Below are 26,629 nucleotides of genomic sequence, written 5' to 3'. Positions count from 1 at the left end.
CATGAAGGCTATTGCAATTAACACGATCACAGTCAGGCTTTCTACAGCTGGATTTTAACTAAATATACCTATGATAAACAGCTAAATGAAATTATCATGCTAGGTTGAGGGGAAAAGATATGCCAATACATTATATTATTTAAATGCATCCCTTCTATACATCAACACACAAGGTTGAACTGTGTACAAATGAATGTTTGCGTCTTTCAAAGTTAAGATAAAAGTCCTGTACTCAAAATCCTTACAAGAGCCACATAAAACCATATGCAGTGCATTGTGACCCATGTATCACAAAATGGTCAATAAAAAAGTCAAAAAGTCCCCTCGATTCATTACACCACATTTAGGACAAACAGAATTTTCAAAATTAACCTATAATGAGATAAGAATGAAAGGTCTTGCTTAAAGAATAACAATGTAATGAAACACAATTTGAGAACCATCAATATATTGAGTTATCTGTACCTTAAGACAAGCAGAGTGCCGAAATTAGACCAATATGCCAATATGGGTTCTACCAGATCAATAAAGGTAAATCGTCTTTGATGATATAGAGAGAAAAAGGATTTCAAGTTTTCATTGTGTGTTGTGTTCACTATTTTTTTTAGATGAATGTCAAAATGTTCCGCCAAGGTAACATTTACATGTACAAAAAGCATTTCAAAATGGTGAATTTACTCAAAATCCAACAATAATTCGACTTGACAATATTTCACATTACATTCGAGCAATTACTGCAATCACACAGACATACAATCCCTGCCTGAACAGGTAATTCAGCATTTAATTCATGGACTTCAGAATCAATGTTAGGATACAAATGACAGAACTTGGCAATGTGGAGTATTGCCAAGAATTACCCACCACAGTAGCACTTTTCTGCCCACTGGCAAAGATCATAGAGAACAGAAACACGCCCAATAACCTGCACTCAACTACACTTGACAAATATGCATGGTCAACATGAAGACTAGCTGCAGAGTATGACACTCATCAGATACACAAACCACTGTAATAATGTACAGTGTTGTGGAAAAATAATATTGGTGGGGTAAACATTAAATCATAGTTGGGTAAATATTTACTCCTGGTTGGGTAAACATTTACTCCTGGTTGTGTAAACATTTATTCCTAGTGGGTAAACATCTGTCTTGGTTGTGTAAACTCCTCGTCAGGTAAACATTTACTCTTGGTCAGGTAAACATTTACATCTGGTCGGGTAAACATTACTTCCTGGTTGGGTAAACATTTACTCCTGATTGGGAAAACATTTTTTCCTGGTAGGATAAACATTTCTTCCTGGTAGGATAAACATTTCTTCCTGGTTGGGTAAACATTTCTTCCTGGTCGGGTAAACATTTCTTCCTGGTCGGGTAAACATTTCTTCCTGGTCAGGAAAATATTTTCTCCTGGTTGGGTAAACATTATTCCTGGTCAGGAAAACATTTACTCCTGGTTGGGTAAGCAAGTAATAATGAAGATTTACTTACAAGCATGTTCTCAGGTTTAGCATGGTTGTATGCTGCTGTTAGCAACATCACAGCGGTGGACACCAGAGATGGGCTTCACACACTAAACTAACGTTGGAAATAAACCCCGGCCTTCGATTTGACAAATGAACACTTCAACCACTAGGCTACCCCACCAACCTAAAAGGAATTTACAACGAAGGTAATCTTCGTAACTTACTGAAGATAACATTCCACAATGAGTGATACAGATGACTTCCAGTACACTATGTGAATTTCAACAATGATTATTACAGCAGTTTGTGTAATGTCATATATAATAAAATATTGTAAGAAGACCATCCATTTTCACATTCACATTACCAAGTCACCCTTCTAAACTCTAGCAATGAGTTACCAATCTGTACAAACCACAGAACATGTCTCGCAAATTCACAAAGCCATGGCATATGTATTCAAATTTCTACATAGATTCCATTGCAGAAATCCATCCCAATATCGTAATAGCACAAGAGGCCATCTACAGAGTATGAAAGTTACCCAACACTTACAATGTACAATGAAAATAAATAGACAATATAACACATATTTTCAACAGGGCGATATATAGGGCAGCAGCCTTCATAAGGCTACCCAAGGGATGGGAGGCAGAAATTGTTCTTACAAATACAAGGGAGATTACCTGGGATTTTCCAATGGATAATTCCCTGCAATTCTCAAAACTTCCACAAATCCTAAAACAATAGCATGTAGACAGTATTTTTACATGAATGATTTCAGCTTCATATTTTCTGGACATATCCATGTGTAACAAGTATTTTCAAAATTCCAAGTAATCTGTTATAACAAAACCTCTTGAAATATTTCTTGGAGTATTCCCCGACATGTAATCTATGGACTTCAAAATGGAAATATTTACCCACAGATTTACAGTCTGGTTTCTATGTAGATGAACTTCATCTAATAAAAACAGTGCACACTAACATTTCCGCATCATACTCTTATTTTCTAAATCAGCTGTCTCTCATTCTAATTGAATTTAATACTGTCCAAAGATTAATTTTCTCCACATGGAGCTTAGATGGTTCTCCAAACTAAAAACTAACTGTTCAACAAGAGGTATACTCAAGCTGCATGGAATAAAAGAGACCAAAGGAACAAAGATATTTCAATTTTAGCCATTACGGTGGATAATCATATGAACCTTATTAAAACAAATCCGGTTACAAAAAGTTGGAACTACAAACATAATAAAATAATACAAATAGATTCCACCTCATGAAAGAAAAGAACAGTTACTGAAGTCCATACATTACAATTTTGGGAGCTTACATAAGGGAGGTAACTTTTGTTTCAAACACAACTGTCTAAATTGAGACAAGACGTCCATTGAAAATCAATTCAAGAGTTCCTTTCCGTGCATAACTGTATTGAAATAAGGGACATCATCAGTCTACACATTTGAGTATGTCTTTTGCTGAAACTTCAAGAGATGTATGGAAATGGCAAAATGGTTAACCCACTAGTATCATTATTTCTCAATTGACACCTTTTTGATTGACAAATTACATCAGCTGATAGATAGATCTAGACATAAAAGTTGGCACCAAATGATGAATCGTGAACCAATGGACAGAACTATTAAGAATGACAAAATTTTGGAACGTTAACATCTACCACTGTGGGACATTCACTTTCTGTGAATAATATGAAAAATCATTGCAAAAACAGTATGTGTATATATATATATATATATATATATGTGCCATGCCACTTTATGCATAGGTCTCCTAACTCTTCAAAACATTGATTCACTGTTCTAATTGCATTAACTCTCTTCAAAACTATTCAGTTTACAACAACATCCTCATCAGACACGGTATGCAACAAGTTCATTCCTGCCAGTCATTAGGCATTGTAATCTGTTCAACATGTCTTCAGACACTTCTACTCAGTCACATCCAAATGATACTGTCAAACAAAGAGGGGATGAGAAATGAATGAAACTGTGGATAACATGAACAATTTGAAATGAAAGTGAGACTGAATGATAATGGACACAAGAACATGTCTGCCATCCAAACCCTATGACTGTTTGACTCGTTTGCGAGGTGGCCCCAGGGGTGGGCTCTGCTGGCTTGCCAGAGCACGGAAAGCTTCGGCAATTAAGTGCGGGTGGGTTGAGATCATGGCTTTCCATCCTTGAGTTTCCATCACATCAGTTGCATGGCTGGAGAAAAACAATATCACATGAAGTAAAAATCATGGGTAAAAGGACATGATTTCTCAAAATGCACATAGCAAAGATATACAACATGAAGAAAGGAAACACAACCATAATAATCATAGTATAGGCTTACAATCACACATTACATCGCCTTTGATTGACTCTTTTTTTTTAAAGAAAAATATTCCCCAAATGTAAAATCCCTCATCCCCCCATTACTTCAAAGGGAGATAATTCATGAGCACAGTACCACTAGAAAACACAACTTTCTACTGTTGATCAGTTTAGAAACAGCAACATAGAGAATACACGTCACTGTAACCTGTTATCAGAGTTGTTCTTATTCAACATATATTATGCATATACTGAGGCGAATACCATTCGTATCACGAATATAGGGTAATGAATACGAATATTTAATCATGAATACAATAACATGTCACCAGTTGATGTATTATTTGTTATATTCAGTGAAGCAATAACAACATGAATTATTTGACATGGTTTGTTAATAATTAATATATTATACATTTATATACTGCACTTATCCAGGTACTAGTATCTGCTCAAATGCAACAATGACCAGTGACCACAATACTGTCAAATTAAATATTATAAGTGGGTTGTCTTTGAAGAAATCTATGCACATAATATGTTCTTAAGGGTATTTTTAGGTACAGGGTATGTAAATGCGTATGATTGCATATTCTTAAAATTTGATTCTAGTGGCCATGAATAACAAATTCATTCATGAATGTATACGGTTCGATTCCCCGAATATGCGAGTGAATCGTAACAGCCCTAGTGTATATATATATATATATATATATATATATATATATATATATATATATATATATATATAAAAAAAAGAATGTATTCTTGATGGATTAGTGAAGAGCAGGAAAGAGAGAGTAAAGATGGTCTTATGAAGTCCCTTAGTCCTAGGCTTGAATACCATGAAGAGCCCATGATGGATCATAAGATCGTTGAGGGAAAAATAAATAAATTCTCATACTGCTGATAAACAAAATGGACTTACCTATTTACAAAATCTATTGCATGTGTCTTGAGTTGGTCTGCACTATGCAGATCAGCTAACACCAGAATCTCACAGACATTTTCTATTGTTAAGTTTGAACACAGGGCCTCTTCACACATCACTTTTAACCTCTCAAGAGCATACTGGAATGAAAACAACACACAATCTTAGCAATACCATGGTAATATCCTTACATCATGGTCACAACATCATTGATACAAGGTAAGTGAGTTAGCCTGTGTTTGGTTTAATGTCACTTGGAACAGTATTCCAGTTATCACGGCGAATCAGCTTGATGTGGGAGGAAAGCCTGAAGCGTTGCAGCACTTAACGTTTACCAGTTTGGAGAAACCACAGAGCATGGGTATGGTGTTGACAAACCAAGAGACAATTGGTCAAACCCTGATACGAACCACAACCATAGGTTTCTGGTGTGAACAAGGGACGCAACTCTGCACAAGGAATTCAGCACCTTAGACTTCTGGGCCACCCATGCCTCCATTTGTACTTTTATCAGTGTTTGAAATTAAGGGGGTTCTTGATTTTCACATATTCCAGTTAAGCACATCAATTCTAATGGGAGCCTGTAAGTTCACATGGTTGACAGAATGAGCAATGATTCCGCTACAGGGGTTGAAAAATTATTAAAAATGTTACTTGACCAAGGGCAAGTATGACCAACATTCTCACTTGCCCTATTTTAAAATGTACTAGCCCAAAATCAAGCTAATAAATTTGAACATCCATCAATAAACGTTCTCTTACGATTGCAAGCGTGTATGTTTGGGTCCTTGAAACAAATGGTGCACTTCATGACTTTCGCTGTGTCATCATACGCAACCCAAGGAAACTGGTCTTTCCACCCAGCGATGAATGTTCGTTTTCGTTTACATTCGTCATACTTCTTATTCTTTGCCGATATACAACTTTCGGAATTTCCCTCTGCCTTCGTCCCCACCGCCAAAGAAACTTAAAATAGACCGCTGAGACATGATCGGCCATGTGCGGTACTGGCAATATAAATTGTTATTGCAGATACCCCTCTGGGTGCTAATGAGGCAAAGGGAGACTACTCTGTCCTTTACTAGCTTACTTATTTGAAACAACAGATTTACTTACAGTGATCCCTCGCTATTGCACTCTTCAATATAGCGCTAACTCGGTTATTGTGTGCAGTAACACATGGTTCCCAAAACTTATATACACTTTTAGTAAACTCAAGTCACTGACACGATGTCATTTCCCCATCGCAAAAACATTACCACCTGCACGCAACACAGGAAATACCAATCAACAAATTCCGAAATTAAATCCTATTATTACTATCTGGTTATAAAAAAACACGTTTGTACCTTGACATATGTTTGTAGCATATTTTATTAATTTTATTTAAAATTTCATTCAATACAGTTTAGATCAATTTTGCCGAAATCGTGCGTAAAGGGGTCGATAGATCGCACAACTCGCCGTTATTTACAGCAACCACGGTCAGGTTATCGCTATTGACGACTCGAATGAACTTTAGTTGACAACGAAAAGAAACACCTATTAAATAAATGCCATACTTTCACTCGTTAAAAGTCCCGTTTGTTGTAGTTCGACAAAATTATATTTCATCAAAGCTAGGCCTAACGGAGCATCTAAAGTCGGAAAATGTTTCAACCTCGCGTTACAATTTCCAAGAAATTCCATTTCCAAGAAACATGTGCCATATATGGAAGTGTTACTACGATTTAACAATGAAACAAGCCTGGTTCTCGTTGTTGACCTGCCTGACATCGAAATGTATTAATCCCATTGGTTGACTGGCGTAGCTGTATGCAAATTACATTGTCAGTTTGCTAACAAAATATTAGCCAATCAAATACCGTAACATGATCACATGATTACATTCGCGTAAAACCTGACCCAGTTCATTTTGGGTGCTCTACTTGTCCACGGGCATGCTAGAAAACGTATATTACACGCCCGACATCTAAACCTTACTTGGCACGGGCGTCGGGCAATGGTATTTTTCAACCCCTGCGCTATCTCACAAATTCGTGATGTGACATCTTATGTGGAAGGTGAGTGAGTGAGTATGGTTTTATGCTGCTTTTAGCAATATTCCAGCAATATCACGGCTGGGGACACCACAAATGGGCTTCACACATTGTATCCATGTTGGGAATCGAACCCGGGTTTTGGGCGTGACGAGCGAACGCTTTAAACACTAGGCCACCCGACCGCCCCCTTGTGGAAGGTGAGTAAAGGGATGCAGTTCCTGGATGTTTACCACTGTGGTGAAACCCACGAAAATTGGTATGACACACCAAGGATCATAATCAGTGATAAGCAGGACAAATCCCAGATTCTAACCCACATCATAGAATACTCCTTGCACATCCAAGGGACAGTGAAATGTGACTGTTGGGCATCTGTGGCCTGACTTATCATCTTAGATACAGTAAATACAGTACCTTGTCAGCTGCTGCTAGAAGATCATCTGCCATTTTGTCAAGGTTTGGAGCTTTGCCTGTGTATATAAATCTCAGCATCTCCCTCATCACTTCATGGTCCACGTCAGTAATGTCTACCCGGTTCTGAAAACACAACGGATATGAATACTGCATACTACTGTTTGCAAACACTGATGGGTTGTCTTGCATATGAAGATATGGATATTTTAGTATTATTTTGAAAATTTCTATAGTTAATGCTGCTAACACCTCAGTTAGCAATACTGTAGCTGTACGGCGGTGGCCTGTAATAATGCGGTGATAATTCAGGGATTGATAGTGTGACCAGTGATCCAAACTGTTGCGGTACAATGGTACACATTCAATCAAGTCACCAAGCCAAACCACCCGATCCATTAAATCGCCTCTTAGGTTGCTGGGGACCTATTCAAACCCCGAATCCCCATGGGTCGGAAGTAAGTAGACCAAGTAAGGATGAGTAAACAAAGGAATGTCAGCAAGATACATGCATTGTCTGGTCAGCTGCTATATCCACCACCAGAGTTTGCCTAACAATTACCTTCCTAGTTAAGTAATTTGCGCATTAAAAAAATGAATGAATGAGTGAGTATTGTAAACACTGCTTCTAGCAATATTCCAGCAATATCATGGCAGGTGACACCAGAAATGGGCTTCACACATTGTACCAAGGTCTTAGGGGTGACGAGCGAAAACTTTATCCACGAGGCAACCCCACCATGCCCCATTTTAAATTAGCTCAGTAGACAAGGAAATATTCTTCTTATGCAGCCCTCCTAACTACACCATTCTAGCTGTACGCATACAAATGAAGATAAATAAATAGGGATGCAGTCAAGACCCAAGTATCTCCTTCCTTGTATTGAAATAATCATGATGAAAGTTATCCAGTTTCTACTGGATGAGATTCAACTACTTTTGTCCCTAGCAAAACCAAATACAATATGAAGTAAAAGTTTAAACAATGTTTCTCGGGCGTTTTTGTATTCCTGACTCATTTTGAAGTAACACAATTCATATTTCAATCAGGTTAGTTTGGTACCTTATACAAACATGGAAACAAGAGAACAAGATCTAGGCTTTGTGTATATTGAATGGAAATAGTAAGAAGGGGCATTTGGCTGGGACTGCCAAATGCCCAAGCAAACACTTATCCCTCCACAACAGTATGCAGTTATCCCACGGAAGGACAGCGGGTTGGATAAACTGCATATCCCCATTTGCGATTCAGTGGGCCAGAGCATGGACTAGACTAGACTAGACTGCCATTGTGTATCCGACCCCAGGGTGTGTTCAACATCACTGTCACCACAATGCCTGATCACAGGTAAGGCTGGATCTGAAATCATGCTGCAACTAGAAGTACTCAAAAGATCGGGAACCGTAGTTGCCCTCACGAAACATAGTACCCTTGATACGACTTACAGCCGAGAGCAATTCCCTAAAATATTCTGTCTTCAGCAGGCCAATCTTCTTCACCAATGGTGGTCATGAGAGACAACGGTAGGAAGGACAGATGAAAGTCAGAGTCAACAGACATGAGTGATCTATCATCTATCTTGAGTCTTAGCTCTGTTGGCATCAAGGGGAGGCGCCAAAGTGGGGAATGAAATCCCATGCAATTTAAACTGGGATGGGGTGATGGTGGTTTGGGGGGTGATGGTGGTTTGGGAAGTGAACCCTTCAGGGCTACCTGCTTCAACAGAGCACGGATGCCGTTGAACAAGTTATTAATGGGAACAGTGTCAGAAGGTGTAGTAAGCTTGCGATCAAAGTTCTAAGTATTTCTTGACATGATCCTTGATTTTAAGGTCATCCATGAGGCACAGGTGGCACAAGTTCAGAGTGGCAGTTCCTCAGCCTTAGAATTAGTAATACTGGGCGCCAAGGCATAAGAGGAGGCCCTCTGTGAAGAGAGTGCTTGCATGAAAACCCTTTTGTGTGACGATGAGCGATATATTGAATGCCTTGCGGGAGAGTCTGAGGTACAATCAACCCGAGGCGCCTGCACAAGCGTTGCGGACAACAACAGAAGCAGAAGGGTACCCTGAAGAGACAAGTTGTAACTGCAGCGCCAAACTGACGACCATATCAGTATGAGTATCCTGATAAGGGAGCACCAGAGGTGATCTATCCTGAGTTGAAAACGGCAAATTCGAAGTCTTTGAGGGCTGGGCCTGAGGTGATGACGTCTGAATAGGTGGCACCTGAGGTGGCAAAGGCAACAGCACCTGAAGAGATTGCTCTTGGCGCAAGTAAATACGGAGCAGGCCAGGCGGAGGGCACCTGATAATGCTGTTGATAAGCAGGTGATATCCCATCATCCAAGGCTGGTAACCCTGTAGCTGGTGACGTGCTTGGAGATATGCCTGTCGAGGTGCCTGTGCCAGGTGAGGCGCTGAAGAAGAAGGCAGCACCTGGTGAGATGTCCGAAGTGTAGGCACCTGCTGAGGAGACTCCAGGTCAACGGACTCGAAGGGATGTGATGAAGTCTGACGCTGTAGTTATTGATGTGCCCTTTTGTGTAGTGTAGCCTGGTAAACATTGAAAAGGTTGGGGGATAAGTGGGCACAATTGGTATAACGCTGACCTAAGGTGCAGGAGAACCAGCAGTCTGGGCAGAGGCTGTGGGGGTCCTGGGCTGAACTCCTCCCACAACAATCCACACACTTTTGGAGAGGACGAACAAGTTCATCGTCAATTCCTGACACCGGACCCAAGATGACCAGAAAAAGAGAAACAACTATGGACGGAAATCATGGGAAGTCATTAAACAAAACCCAACCAGCTCGTGTTAAAACGAGGGAGGTAGAAACAAAACAGAAACTAAAACGGAGCTTCACATGCCCTAGGGAGCAATGGTGGGGAAAGAACGTGTGTAGAAGGTTAGTAGCCATTTAATCATATTTATTGAAAAATAACAGCAAGGGACCCTAATAATGATGTACTAAGGATGATAGATCAAATTCAAACCTAAATAAGAAAACTAATCCAATTGTAAATGTGGATTGGAAGCACAACCATGTCCGTTCACCACGGGCAATGATGAAAAAAGTGACAATTAGTACAGGAGCATTCTGAGAGCAAGGTGGTTGAAGGGTTTGTTCCAGTGATTAATTTACATTGTTTTACGCTGTTATATGATCAAAGCAAGAAGGAATATTGCATACTGTTGTGGAGGTATAAGTAGAAAAACAACACTGGTTACAAAAATAGACTAATTAAGAGGTGCTCATTGGTCAGATGCATTTCAGATATTGCAAGATCATAAATCAAACCCTAATTGAGGAAAAAGAGGAACACACTGCTCAGGTAATATTGGCTATGTCAAATGTACCTATAACTACCAAGAGAGACAAAAGTTAGGAACGGAAAAATATAATCTTCATAACTACCTGTTTTCTTTCTTCCATTTCATGTTCGAACATTGCACTAAATACTGGTGACCTCGCTGCAAGAGACAAATTATGCATAAGAACAAATAAACATCACCATGATCAGTGACGTGGCAGCACTACCAACAATCTGATCCTGACATTTCAGTGTCCAAAACAATTATGAAACAATTAGAAAACCAAGTCAGTGGTGAGACAAGGTCTGTGAAATGGGGTTCAGCGGCGTGTTCAAGATTATTGCACTAATATACAACATGCATCTTCGGCTGCTTGTCCTAGTCTCGACTAATGCCGGTTTTATAGTGCTAGCCCACGGATATACCAAATATACCAAATTTCGATAACTGGTAGTCTAGATCACGTACTTTGTGTACCCCCCTGGCAAATGTAAATTGGCATGGCTCCCATGGCCGAAAGCTAAGAATACACAATGCCATGTAGAAATCGTGACTGAATGAATGTTGATGCAATATCTATGACAACTATGGAAGAATATCACGGCCTAAGTCAATCCCTGCCTGTTCTGTCCCAGCATCACCTCAAGCAAATGCTTACTCACTTTCATGCTTTCAATAATTTGGACCAAGACCATTTGGTTCCAACAGGCCTCATATCTGAACATTGGTATCATTATTCAACCGTTTCAAATTGGGAGTCACTGAACTCAAACATGTTTACTTTGATGAAATCTATGATTATTGGCATTATATGGTAGACAATCTGACAAACTGAAATTTGCACCTATGACAACTTCATGGTACTAAGGGACACAACTCTGCACAGACATTGTTCTATCTTAGACAACCTGTGTCCCATTAAGAATTGGAAGCAAGTATCCCAAAGAACTGGAAGTACAATTCAAATTATCTTTCACCAGAGCTCATAGACGCAGGGTTAGAAACTAACAGTTTTTGTCCACTAGTCCTTATAATGATAACATATAGCAAAACCCTTAAAATGAGCCAATTTCTACTAGTGCTTAGGATACCTTTACTATTGGGCAGTTTGGTAAGGACTACAGGACTAATGCCAATTTCTAACGCTGTAGACATGAAAACAAACTCACCTGCGAGTATTGCTTTGTGAGCAAGGAATTCCCTCCCCGCAACACAAAGTGTGACATCACTTGATGATGACCTTTCAAACAATGCCCCTAAGTCGTCACTGAGTCGACACTCTGGTACTTTCACTGGTGTACAGTTGGACTGTCCTGATACATTCACTGTGTCACCCACGACACTCACCTGAGCAGAAAAACACACAGTTGTTATCCACAAACATTACTTAATATTTATTCCATGAACACTAACCCATAGCTAACATTTACTTTTCAAGACCCTTAGTTATCCTTCAAGATCTTGTTTAGTAGGATAATCTGACTTTTGCACATGGCTCACTGTTCCTTTTGTTGCCTACTTTACCAACAAAGCAAATCGTGAAGATGAATACACATGTATATGAGTGAGTGAGTTGGGTTAATACCACTTCGAGTTAAATAACAGTATTTTCAACACGTGGGAGGAAAGCATTAAGTCATGAAGGTTTACTCTTTCGTGAAACCCATAAGCTTCACGGTGCTGACAAGTTATGAATCAGAAATAGGGCAAATTTGGGATAATCATAGTTTTCTGGCGTCCCAGAGGGAACTGTGCACAGCATGTAGCAGGACCTTAGACGACTTGGACAACCATGCTGCCAATTATATGAGTGATATATGTTCACAGAGTGAAAATCCTGATAATAAACTGCCTGTAGCATGCTTCATGTCTTGAACAAGCTGAAGATACTGTGTGTATTGCAATTAAATATTTAGAAGAGAAAAAACTTACTTCACAAAATATTGTTAACTTGTCGTCCGGTAAAAGACCATTGGCTTCATCCATTAGAAAATCTCGACGGATGAACTTTTTAAATCCCCAGTCTTTCCCTTGGACAAAACGGTATGCTCTTTGGCTTTCTACAATGAAAATGTGACAAATTATCACCTGGGTTAGTGCAAAAATATCAAACAGTACCAAGCAAGACACCAACACCGAGACTCCTCACCATTAACCACTGGTCTTAGTCTAGTGAATTGTTTTGGTACGCAGATAAACCAACATTAGTATGATGAGTTCAGGTTAAGTTTGTTGTGGCTCTTTGTGATCCAGCCAACCCTATTTTTAGACAAAAATTAACAGAACAAAAAGAAGAAAGATTTTGACCTAACCTTGTATCAAACCTGCATTTCTTTGTAGTTCTGATTAAATTTTGATTCAATTACTTTTGTGGGAAACAAAAAAGTACCATCATAACAAACAAACATTTTGAAAAAAATATCCTGAAATCATAAATAAATTTCAACTCTAATTTTTGGACTTATTCCCTTGTAGTTTATAATTCTATTTTCCATGTAATATTTATTGGGGGGGCCTCCTGCACCAATAAAACAAAAATGAAATTTATCTAGCCTCATACATAGCTCATGAGTGAGTACCAAGAGCACTATGTAGAGCAAACATGATGTAAATCGATGAAATGAATTAGTAGTGCAAATGTTCTTGGACAAGGCTGCCACAAAAAGCAAAATTACCTGTTACAGCTATATTACTCACAATAAGGCAGGTGACAACAGACCAACAATGTCAACAGTCTTATGAGTCTACTAGTCTGATATGGCTTTTAACATCATCTTCAGTAGATTTTAGTGTTATATGGACTACCATAGCTCAGCTTACTAGACCGAATAGACCTTAACTAGAGTCGGGACTCGGACTAGTGGCTGGAGATGCAGTCTGTGTTCAGCTGTGTTCAGCTGTGATTATGGCCATCACCTGCGACAATAGTGGCTCCATGTGATAAGCATGAGTGGGGTTTAAAGACACTTTTAACAATATTTCACTTGTGTGACAGCTTGTCAGTTTAATGTGAGAATAATGCCCAAAGCGATTTTTTTTGTCAATGTTCATGACAATGAATGGAAACAAAGAGCACAGAAGAGTGCTGATAGACCAATTACCCTGACAATCATTTGGGGAGAATCTTGGATTCAAACCAACTAACGCCCAACCCTTGTCCAACTCCCCACTGTCTGTCTGTCTGTCCCAATCCTGTTAGTCGTCACAAGCAGTGTTTCTGAAGACCTACTCTAACCCGGATGGATATGTGTGAAACATATGACATACCTTGTTAAGACATTTAGACTACTTATTGATACACAAAATGGACAATTATTTTTAAACACAATACTACTTACCCATAGCTTTTGTTTCTTCTCTTTTTGCATTCAGTATTGAAAATTTGAACTTTGCTCGAACTTCACTTTTGTTGCAAGAGACTAATAATAAGTAAAGTGAGAGGTATTCTTTACTCTCTTCATCCAGACCCTTTGGATTCACACGTAAACACCTGCAAAAAGAATAAAAATGTCCAGGGTTGTTAGGAGTGCATGAACATCATCAACACCAGACCAACATGTCAGATAAACATCAAACAAGAAACTATATCAATGATCAGTGATTCAATCTATACTACTCAAAAGAAGTTAAGGACCACCCAATTCTTTCACATTACTATACTTTATTTGTTTGTTGTTTAACACTGCACTCAGCAATATTCCAGCCATATGACGGCGGTCCGTAAATAATCATGTCTGGACCAGACAATCCAGTGATTGACATCACACAATTGGGACATGATGTCATGCATCAACCAGGTCTGCGAGCCTGACCACCCGATCCCATCAGTCACCCCTTACCACAAGCATAGTTGCTTTTTACAGCAAGCATGGCTTGCCGAAGACCTATTCTACTCTGGATCTTTACGGGTCACATTACTATGGTAAATCAGTCATGGCATGACAACTTAACTTAGTAATATGAAAGAGTTGGGTGGTCCTGAACTTCTTTTGAGTAGTGTACTTTGAAAATCAAGGTCAATCATTACTTAGGGCAAAACAACTAGGATTCAGTCATAACAAATCAAAGTGTATAGTTAATGAAATTAACCATAAAATGTACAATACTAATAATACCAGAGACATCAATTTTGGACCAGACAATACAGCGATCGACATCATGAGCATCGATGACTATGTCATTATGACATGCATCAAGCAAGTCAACAAGCCTGACCACCCGATCCCATTAGTCACCTCTTATGACAAGCAAGGCTTGCTGAAGTCCAATTCTAACCTGGAATCTTCAGGGACTCTAGGACCAGGTAAAAATGGCACACACCAAAACATAATCATGCTAATCAATATTGATGTTTTGTTCATCCTTGATAAGTTCATATGATGAATGATCATGATGATGTCTGTTTGGGTAACTAACAACCCATCAAACAGCCAGCAACCAGTCCCAGAGAAATTCTGTGGAATAATTACCAAAATTCTGCAGTAAAAATATGACCATTTCCCCCTCAAAAATGACACAAACTCATATTTTGAAAACTTCAATCCATATCCGACACAAAATAATTTCACAAACTGTCGTTATAAACAGTTATCATTGGAAAAGACATAAAATTATAAAAATAAATATGCATAGTCAGCTGATAGTGACACTGATACTTATTATTGGTTAGATGTAAACATTGTTTATGTAGTCATAATACCCCAAAAAGCTTAACAAGTGAGAATTATTTATTGCAAATTTCGTTTTATTGCCGTATTCATAATTTGTATGTTTGAATAACATGTTAAATGTCTAGGCATCATTCAAGTGCAAAATTCGATAGAAAAACATGAAAATAATGAAAATTAATTAGTGTACTGATTGAAAAAGAAGAAGAGGTAAATTGCACGATTTTCTGCAAATCTTTTCGAAGAATCGCAGAATTGTGGGACTGAGCAACATATGGCACATCTACAAATACAACCATGATTACTTGTAACAAAGGGGGATCCTGGAGGTTTGCTTCTATAGTATTTCAGTCTTGGGATCCCCTGAAGGTTAATCTCTTCAGAGATAGATCCGTGTAAATCTGGGGGGACTAGTTTTTCTCTCCAAAAATCTAGTTATTTGACATTAACTAAAAGTCCGAAAACAGCTAGATTTGACCAATGGTGTCTACCCTTGCTTTTAACGTAACTGTTTCAATGACTTCCATCAACTGATTATTAGTACACAAGTCAAACACCCTTACCATTTCAGTTTATCATTGGCCCCTGCTGAGAAAGTGGAACTTTTGAGGACCTCTCCCATTTCTTCTCTACAAAAGCTGAAGTTGTTGATGGTCCATATATAGGAAAATTTGATCACTTTTACCTGTAAACAGTAACAGTGACATGATATTAAACAGAAGACAGAAGAAACATGAGTCACAACCAGCCTTGAGTCAACAGAGTATCAAAAACTAATCAAAATGTTGTAATTGTATGTTGTTTAACCCGCACTCAGCAATATTCCAGCTATAGGATGGCGGTCCGTAAATAATCATGTCTGGACCAGACAATCCAGTGATTGACATCACACAATTTGGATATGATGTCATGCATCAACCAAGTCAGTGAGCCTGACAACCCGATCCCGTTAGTCGCCTCTGACGACAAGCATAGTCGCCTTTTAAGGCAAGCATCGGTTGCTGAAGACCTATTCTACCCCGGATCTTCACGTGTCACTAATTCATTTATCCACTGTTTATCAATGATTATTTCAAATCGATTCAATGTCAAAAAACCTAAGTTGAAAACTGATCTGCTTTTGACAAAAGAACTCTCAATATACCATGAGGTCTATCATCTAATGAAATATATTCGCTGTTATATACCTGGAATATTGCTGAGTGCAGTGTTAAACAAAATGTAAAAAAATAAAAATATTAGCAAATGCTGTTCATATGTCTTACTTGTGTGTAGCACCAGTTTTCTGCAACAGGACATGACACTTCTGGTGGTGGAGGGGTCGGCACCCGACAAACCGCCATGCGGGAGTTGTCGGGCGACGAGGACGTCCCGCGGTCCAGCTGGTCCGCCAGTTTGATGCCTTAGTGAGCCACAACGATGATTGTGTCAGGCCGGTGTATAAAACTGGGTTCAGGAAACAGCACTGAAAGTAGGATGTACTAAATATTATCATATTATCTCACATAATTGCTGTCATATCATCAAAGATTCAAACAAATAACAGCTAGTCATTTACATTGACAAGTAAATGACAACAAAAACTTTTCACAATCATTATATAACATTCTGGCATACAACGAAAGATAAATAAAACTAGACAGGCTAGACGATTTAATGTTCTTAAGTGGCATTTTAGAAGCTGTAGCATCAACTATGGTATTCATGATCAAAATTTTGTTTTGTTTGTTTGTTTGTTGTTTAACATGTTTAACGCCGCACTCAGCAATATTCCAGCTATGTGACGGCGGTCTGTAAATAATCGAGTCTGGACCAGACAATCCAGTGATTGACATCATAATCATCGATCCACACCGTTGGGATATGATGACATGCATCAACCATGTCTGACCACCCAATCCCATTAGTCGCCCCTTACCACAAGCATAGTTGCTTTTTATGGAGAGCTGTATTGCGCTAAATATTGCAATACATATAAGGCCCAAATTATATATATTTCTACTGTTAGAATGGTACTTCTTAAATTAATAATCCAGACTTCTGATTGCGAGATTGGTAGTATGAATTAATGAGACTACCTATTATGTCATCAATATGGAATGTTGATGTGAACAGCTTGAAGCGTGTGCTATTTGTATAGTTTAGATAGGAACCCAGTCTATCTTAATGCCTCGAGATAGTAGATATAATAAATATAATTATATATTAATTCTTCCGCGACATTACTGGAAAATATCCACATGCATGGGGTGTATTGCTGACAGTATGCTGATGGTATACCTGTTATATTGAACAACCCTAGTAACTAGCACTACAAATTTCACAACAAACTGTCACGGCATCATAAAACTGCTGCTGAATTTATTATTTTGATGTTCTTGAAATAAGCACTAGGTACAATATTGTACAAGGCATACATTTTGTACATCTTTAAAATCCTCAGGATGTCATGAAGTTTATGTGCAAATCTATATTCATGGCAGCAGGGATAGACACAGCCACTAGTCCATTAGTCCGAGACTAGTGAAAATCCACAGGGACTTGTTATTTTGTACCAAAATCTTGCTATTTTACATGAACCACTGCTGCAAACTAATCATGCTAATTGGTTATGACCAATGGTGTTGACCCCTATTGAACACACAAATTAACAGGTCGTCTAGTGCATAACAACATGAGGGATATCTGCAAATCTGCCTTCATGTATATTCATGGCAGAGATATGTCAATGTGACACAAATTGACAGGTTGTGCAATAAACAGTTACATCACGTACATGTTTTTATCAATGAAAAATATGAAAGTTACCAGAACAAACTGTGTCAGTGAATGCACTACATGTTCAGCAGTAGGTGAACTCCAAAACTGTGACTTCATCACGTATTCAGTATGTGAACTGGAATACTAATCATGGACATACTTCATGACTCAACAAAAGTCATCAGGAGATGACATCGACCCCCCGAGCTGGTGCAATTTGGTAATACCCTACTTTTGGTTCATCGCCATTGGATACGTTCAGTTCAGTGTAGAAAAAAATAATGATGTTCACTATTTTTCAATATCCCTAATCATCATAAAGCACCAATTCACCACCAGACTGATCTGTATAGCAAGTTTCAAACAGAAATATTCAAAGGAACAGCTAGATATGCGTATAAGGTCAGCCATCAGGTGTTCATCCCAAACACTGCCTAATCTCCAAACTAGGCTAACATTATCATGCAACATGTAGCATCATGGGTTGTTTCTATCCATAAATCCTTGCACAAAGTGTTAATAAACAAACAAGCACACCAATTCCTGTATTGGTGCTTTATATTCTACTCCTATATGAAATATTGTTTAAATATTTTCTCATCAAAATTACATGATTCACGAGAAGTGTCCCAATTAAAAGATTTAAGCAGACATAGAGAAGGGGCGAAATTTTGCCTAACCAAACGGGCTATGGACTATATGTTTCAGCAAGCCTTTCGTAATTCAAACTGGCCACGGGCCAATAGTTAAATCGACCCCTGTGACTTCATGACACACTTGGGCAGTTAGTAGTTAGACATAAGCATTGTGTTAAAAAAGGATACTCCAACATTTATTCTAATAATAATAATAATAATAAGAAGAAGAATAAGAAGTGTACAATCAATGTTTTCCTTGTAGTTACAACATGTACAAAACTAGTGTCACATGCAAAGAGGGAAATCAATTGTGGATTGTTTAGGGCATGTGTTAGTTTAGATCTTCTTGCCTTCAAGCATAGCTTGATAGCTTCCTTTAATATGTTTAATGCAGAAACATTCTTGTTAAGTGTCAGGGAATTGAATCCCCGAACTTCGAATATCAAGCTTGTGTTTAAAAGACAACAAAATTGAATGATTATGCTCATGATAGCAAACAGAAAGTTATGACGGGGGCAGGTGGTAATGAGATATTTAAATATGGGTTAAGATTAATTAAGAAATAAATGACGGGGTGGGGGTGTTTATCATACAATAAACCACTGCAGGGAGAATAGACCATGAGGGACGCAGACTCAAGTGGTTTATTCATCATGCAGTGTTTTATTGTAAAATAAACAATTTCCATAAATGAGGTTTCGTTCTTCATTGTTCTTTGCAATTTATAGTGTACCTATCTCATATTAGTCCGTCTAGGAAGGCATTGCTTATTACCGTAATATACTACAGAGATAGACATGATAGCGTCAACACAGTAGAAAAAACAATGGCAAAACCTGGCAATTCTAACAGTTCTTGGTACTCTATTCAGGTTTGGCATGGAGGTACTGAAAATGCTTTTTGAATTACCAGTCTTCGAAAATACAGGGGTCCCTAGGTCCTTGAGGTTTGCTCATATAGTAGTATTTTAACATTAGGTTAATGACAAGGACCCCTTGACCCCTATTTCGAACACACTGACTACACAGCGCTATTTTGGTAAACAGCAGTCTGTATAAGTGTATTGCATTACATACTACAGTACAACTACTACCACAATACTGAACAGCATTTCAGTTATATTATGGCATGTCAGCTTGTCATCGGAAGGCCTAAAGTGAGGCAGGTCATATTACCACCACAGTCATGATATAGGATAAGTTACTCTGGTAACTTTAGACATGTCTTTAACATATTTATCTTGTTTTTAAATACGAAAATATAACATTCAGTACTTGACACTGACCAAATTTGTCAGTGGTCCAAAGGATCAGCACCAAACCAATTTACTGGTCCTGTTGGATCTCTACAAGACACAATGGTGCTTAGAGTTCAGACTCAATCTATCTCTGATTTCGAAAGTTGTACAAACTTAAATTACTTCGTCCCCAAAATAACACTAGACCACCAGATCACCATTTATTTAATCGTACTGGTCCTTAAGAAAATATGCTAGACTCAGACCAGCGTTAGTGCCGAGCATTGATATTTCCTGAATTATGAGAGCCTTAACAAGACAGTTACCATATAAAGAACTTGATTTGTTGACTAATTATAAACCAAAACATTAAACCATCCAGAGAATATAATGAGCAATTTGACAATATAATGATGAAGTAAATACTGCAATATCTATTCTTTTCAAAAGTTGGTAAACTGGTAATACCACATACCTCTGGTATTCACGGTACATTTCACTTTTGTCAAGCTGCCTCTCCAACTCAGTTTGGGATTTGTAATAGATTGGTAACGACAACAATGCCTAAGATGAGTACAAGGAAGAGATTTTCTTATAACATTCCAAATCAACAGTGCAACACCACAACCTAACACTACCGTGTACTGAATGGGAACTAAAGAACTGGGTTTTCAAAAGGAAAACTGTTGACAAGCAGTATGGAGCAGGGGTTTTCCCCTGACCACATGCACTGTCCCTGATTGGGCAAGAGTTGATGATGTAGGGCAGGAAGAAGCCATTTAAAGATTAACAACTATATTTATCAAGACTTTGATGAAGCAGTTCAAAATAGTGCTGACTACCATCACCATGATCTAATAGGACTTTATTATCATATCATTATTAGTGTCTGAAATAATTTTGACAAGCCAGAGGGTCTCCAGGGTTAGAACTAAACTGAAAAGCTTTACTAGTCTGGGTCAAGATAAAATGCCCTTGTAATGTTAAAACAAAGGGGAATTATGAAAACTTGGACCAATCCACTCAAATTTGTACTAGTCAAGCGCTATGTGTGTGGTTATGTTTATGTATCATGTGTGTGGTTGTTATGTTTATGTCTTGTGTGTGGTTATGTTTATGTATCACGTGTGTGGTTATGTTTATGTATCATGTGTGTGGTTATGTTTATGTATCATGTGTGTGGTTATGTTTATGTATCACGTGTGGTCATGTTTATTTATTGTGTGTGGTTATGTTCAGGCATCATGTGAGTGGTTGTTATGTTTATGTATCATGTGTGTGGTTATGTTTATGTATCACGTGTGTGGTTATGTTTATTTATTATGCGTGTGGTTATGTTTATGTAGGTGAGGTGAGGTGAAATTGGGTTTAATGTCGCGTCCAAGGTTATTGCACTTATATAGCGACGTGCATGCACGCGTGTGTGTGGCTGCTTGTACTAGTCCGGACTGATGCTGATTTATAGTGCTAGCTCACTGAGACACCATGCCACAGTTTTAACATGAATACCCCACTCAGACACAGTATACTGACTCCGAGCCGACCGGACGCTCTACCACAAGACCACGGAGGCGGCTTATGTTTATGTACCATGTGTGTGTTTATGTTATGTATCATGTGTGTGGTTGTTATGTTTATGTATCATGTGTGTGGTAACAACCAGGTTGTTATGTTTAACTATCGTGTGTGGTGATGTTTATGTATCATGTGTGTGGTTATGTTTATGTATCACGTGTGTGGTTATGTTTATTTATTGTATGTGGTTATGTTCAGGCATCATGTGAGGGGTTGTTATGTTTATGTATCATGTGTGTGGTTATGTTTATGTACCATGTGTGTGGTAATGTTTATGTATCACGTGTGTGGTTATGTTTATGTATCACATGTGATTATGTTTATGTATCACGTGTGTGGTTATGTTTATGTATCATGTGTGTGGTTATGTTTATTTATTATGTGTGTGGTTATGTTTATGCATCATGTGTGTGATTATGCTATGTATCATGTGAGTGGTTGTTATGTTTATGTATCGTGTGTGGTTATGTTTATGTATCATGTGTGTGGTTATGTTTATGTATCATGTGTGTGGTTATGTTTATGTATCACGTGTGTGGTTATGTTTATTTATTATGTGTGTGGTTATGTTTATGCATCATGTGTGTGGTTATGTTTATGCATCGTGTGTGGTTATGTTTATGAATCATGTGTGGTTATGTTTATGTGTATGTATCATGTGTGTGGTAACAACCAGGTTGTAATGTTTAAGTATGATGTGTGTGGTTGTTATTTTTATGTATCATGTGTGGTTGTGTTTATGTGTCACATGTGTGGTTATGTTTATGTATCACATGTGGTTATGTTTATTTATTGTGTGTGGTTATGTTCAGGCATCATGTGAGTGGTTGTTATGTTTATGTATCATGTGAGTGGTTGTTATGTTTATGTATCACGTGTGTGGTTATGTTCATGTATCATGTGTGTGGTTATGTTTATGTATCATGTGTGTAGTTATGTTCATGCATCATGTGAGTGGTTATGTTTATGTATCATGTGTGTGGTTATGTTTATTTATTATGTGAGTGGTTGTTATGTTTATGTATCGTGTGTGGTTATGTTTATGCATCATGTGTGTGGTTATGCGAAGTATCATGTGAGTGGTTGTTATGTTAATGTATCATGTGTGTGGTTGTTATGTTTATGTATGTGTGTGGTTGTTATGTTTATATATCATGTGTGTGGTTGTTATGTTTATTTATCATGTGTGTGGTTGTTATGTTTATGTATTATGTGTGTGGTTATCATATGTTATTACTAATCAGGCAGGCGGTCGGGTAGCCTAGTGGGTTAAAGCGATCGCTCGTCACGCCGCAGACCCGGGTTCGATTCCCGACATGGGTACAATTTGTGAAGCCCATTTCTGATGTCCCCCGCCGTAATATTGCTGGAATATTGCTAAAAGCGGCGTAAAATCATACTCACTCACTCATCAGGCTAGTAAATGTTCGGGATCCAGGGTAGAATAGGTCTTCAGCAACCCATGCTTGCCGTAAAAGGCCACTACGCTTGTCATAAGAGGCGACTAACATGATCCGGTGGTCAGGCTCGCTGACTTGGTTGATGCATGTCATCATATCCGAAGTGCATGGGTCAATGCTCATGATGTCAATCACTGGATTATTTACAGACTGCCGTCATATAGCTGGAATATTGCCGAGTGTGGCGTTAAACAACAAACAAAGAAAGTAAGTGTTCATTCCTAACACTGAAGGTTCTTTAACTCTTCCCTATATCATACAGTGATAGAAATTCACACTAACCCAACTCAACTCGAGTGAGATCAAACCATCTTGAATTTTATTCTCCATGGGAAATTGGGAATGTCCTTATGTCAACACTAATCAGGCTAGCAAACATTTCAGGTTTGGGGGAAATATGTAAATGCATGTACTATTAGTTTATGAAAAGATTAGATTACTAACAAAGAAATTTTGATGTCTTGATTTTCACAGATTTCAAACTTTATACATTTGTGAATGAAATATTATTACAATGAGTTTACATACTAATTTTTACAATGAATTATATTTTAACGTGTAATTGTTAGTGCAGTGAGTGACTTCTTTATACATGCATTCATATTGCCTCCATAGTAATGTTTGAATTTGGCACTATAAAAGAGATTTGAAAACACCTATCTCAGACAAAGTTAACTAAACTTAATGCATACCAGCGAACATCCTTAACAGGAAACAAAACAAAGCGATGTGTATGTTCACACTAAAACACATTTACCATGTTTACTCGACATGCTGTATGGGGAAAAATAACAAACCCATGTTCTGGCAATTTATCAAATGTACTTTGCTCCATCATGAATATATTTTTTGAGGTCACCTGGAACTGCAACAATACAGAAAGTCTGTATTGCATAAGTGAATCTGATTGTACACCATTTTTAGCAATATTCAAGCAATATCATCACAGAGGACACCAGAAAATGGGCTTCACATGCTGTACCATGGTTGGGGAATCAAACCCGGCCATTCAGTGTGATGAGCATAGACTTTAACCACTAGGCTAGACCACCATCTAAAAGTCAGTACAATGTTTTGGACCCATAAAACAATTTGATACAGTAGAAAAAAAAGAATTGCCAAAAACTGTTGGGAAAATGCCATGACATAAAGACCATTTGAGCACACTTAAGCATGCTAAGAGACGGCAGGCAAAGTTTAAAATAATATAGACTCCAAAAGGTACTGGACTGTCAGGGATTTATCAAGACATGCTCAGAGGCCAATAATCACCCCCAAGTCTGCAGCAAATGTCATTAAAAAACCCTCAATTCATGCATACATATTTGTAGGACTCAGATCTATGGCGGAACTCTAATCCATGGCATATTCTCAGATCCATGGCAGATCATCATTGATATATGATGTTTGCAATGATCTGTTACCTTGTCCAGCTCCAGCTAGCTCTATTCTGAAATCAGCATGGGGAATTTTTATTTTATTTTTAGAGTCAAGAAGGATATTGTGTTATATAAGATTTCAGAGACTAAATGTTAGTCTATCTGTTACCCTGAATGGACAATTAGTTTAAATGTTATATGACACCATGCTTGAGCTGACGTCATGACGTCATGTAGGTTCAATGTCTATTACCGATAGATGCAGCGATCAGTCGAAAATGATGGAGCATGACACCACAGAAAATGAAGGGGGAGTAAGAGTAAGAACCAATATCTGCCCCATATGTGAAATCTGAGTATACGCCAATTTCTTCCCTATTTGTGGAACCAGCCACGGATCAGAGTCATACACACATATATATACAAATATAACAAATGGTAATCATGAATGTAAACAAAATCACTGCTCTTACACACCACACATAGATACACTCATGAGTAATATGCAGTCTATAAAAGATATTTCCATTTTAACATTTAACATGTTTTTAGGAATAAGAATGTGAAAACTGCATAACATGATGAATATGACAATACCCTGCTCTTTACAGAAATAATATAATTGCCCAATCCTGCAAAACAGCATTGACCAGAAAAGTTTTCAACATCCTTAATTTAATTTCACAATATATCTTGACACATAATATGCAGCGCCTATAATGCGAAGTGTAATCAGAATTTGCACCTGTCCGTAATCATTTAATAGTCTGCATAATAAAAAAATCTGCCCTACCTACACAGCTTCACACAACTGGGATGCACTGACCGAAACAGACATTATTAATGAGGGCCAGATTATAACCAATGATGAACAGATTTCTAACACTTCTATCCTACATATATCACAAAATATGCAAAGACAGTTTTATTTACTAATATAGAACCAGTCTATTCTTCAGGTTTTATTCTAATTTGGGAAGTTTTACAAACTTTCGCTGCAGACTCAAAGTTTCAGATCAGTTCATTTTCTTGGTCATTGACTGATTGTCATCCAAAGTGTGCCAAAGATATTTTTCAAATGAGTTAAAGATATATTATAGGAGAATGTCTTTTCAAATGTTGAAACCATGAAAATGTCTTCAGGCCATTTGTTTTTCACATATTCACTAAGCCTTGGAACCATATACTGACACTGGAATGCCTAGATAATGCAACATTATAGTGGGATTAAACTAGTCCCAGAGGATAATATTATTCTGTCAATGTATCCGAAAATTCAGATGCTTTCCATGATCTATTTTGGCACTGATGAAAAAGAAGAAGAAGAAATTGATCTAGGTCTTGACGGAAACGTAAAACTTTGAACTAGATTTACTGACACCTACTTGACATAGTCTTGAAATGCATCTTTATCCTGCTTGGCAATCAAACTTGAGGTTTTTTTCTTTATTAAAATACATATGTCAAGTACATGAAATTAACCAAATAGAGTGAATATGGTCAATAATTTGGATCAATAGTCCTGACAACATTGTTTTGGCACATGTGTGGACACATACTGATTATGTCCAATCCATTCAGTCATGTGTCCCAACATGTGAATGTCAAGTACTCAGTTTCACATCATTATCAAGTAGGTAATTAGAAATGTAGAACACTAAAATCTTTTGAATAAAAACTAATACGAGCATTTTAATGATTTACACTTTTGTACACACTCAACAAATTAAGTAAAACCAATCACTGACAGCTGTGGTCTAAACATGTTGAGTCTCATAACGTATCATTTTCCCTTTTGAGGTGAGGATCCACTGCGACACTTTGTTCCAATTATTGAGTGATTCCTCAAAGTATACAGAGAATATTAAGAAGAGAAGGGTTTCAAAATGATGTACTTTATGGGGGGACAGGTCAATGCGCCCTAAATGTTTGACCTCCTACGAGGAAATGAGTGACATCGTCTGCATGTGCGAACTGACAAAAATAGAATGATCTACATCCGCTTTACAAAACAGCTGACATGAACGATGCAAATCGTTAGATTGTGAAATAAAAATTCACCTGTAATACAATAGGAAATAAATTAATGACCTACGATGCCTAATTCTAACGAAAATTTACAAAAGGTTTTGTAAACAAACAATAGAGTGCAAATGACTGCACCGAAAGCACTAAGCAGAGAAATGGGCCGAATTTGACAAAGTGCTCTCTCGTGAAAATGCGGACACTCGATTCTCACCTCACTGAAAAAAGGGTGCTGGCTTCGCTTATGGCATCATTTCTGTTTTACTATATCCCTTCTATTAATGAAAGAGTATTCCAGGGGTTTCCAACATGAATTTTGGCACATAAACCACTGTTCATGAACTTATCTTCCTGTCCAGATTCCTGAACATGCGCAGACGA

The 26,629-nt window shown here is 37.9% G+C and overlaps 1 protein-coding gene across 1 annotated transcript; it reads right to left on the bottom strand.

The window, feature by feature from the left end:
- Positions 1 to 1,189: 1,189 nt before the first annotated feature.
- On the bottom strand, positions 1,190 to 26,629 carry LOC124135952 (speckle-type POZ protein-like). The gene is made up of 10 exons (XM_046501665.2): positions 26,463 to 26,629; positions 16,440 to 16,639; positions 15,738 to 15,859; positions 13,846 to 13,997; positions 12,440 to 12,567; positions 11,677 to 11,854; positions 10,611 to 10,666; positions 7,198 to 7,320; positions 4,739 to 4,881; positions 1,190 to 3,699 (listed from the first exon to the last, which is right to left on the bottom strand). The coding sequence occupies exons 2-10, from the start codon at positions 16,515 to 16,517 to the stop codon at positions 3,555 to 3,557; spliced, it is 1,125 nt and encodes a 374-aa protein (XP_046357621.1). The 5' UTR covers positions 16,518 to 16,639; positions 26,463 to 26,629; the 3' UTR covers positions 1,190 to 3,554.

The sequence above is a fragment of the Haliotis rufescens genome, unplaced genomic scaffold, assembly GCF_023055435.1.
Source record: "Haliotis rufescens isolate VD_foot unplaced genomic scaffold, xgHalRufe1.0.p SCAF_4, whole genome shotgun sequence".
NCBI lineage: Eukaryota > Metazoa > Mollusca > Gastropoda > Lepetellida > Haliotidae > Haliotis > Haliotis rufescens.
The sequence above is the reverse complement of the archived record's forward strand: the minus strand, read 5'-3'. Positions and strand labels throughout refer to the sequence as shown.

Excerpts from the sequence above, each read along its gene's own strand:
- LOC124135952 (XM_046501665.2), bottom strand. The coding sequence starts at position 16,517 with ATGGCGGTTTGTCGGGTGCCGACCCCTCCACCACCAGAAGTGTCATGT. Across the intron at positions 13,998-15,737 it reads GCCAATGATAAACTGAAATG|GTGTTTACGTGTGAATCCAA; the intron begins GTAAGGGTGTTT and ends TTCTTTTTGCAG. Across the intron at positions 3,700-4,738 it reads GCAATAGATTTTGTAAATAG|CCATGCAACTGATGTGATGG; the intron begins GTAAGTCCATTT and ends GTTTTTCTCCAG.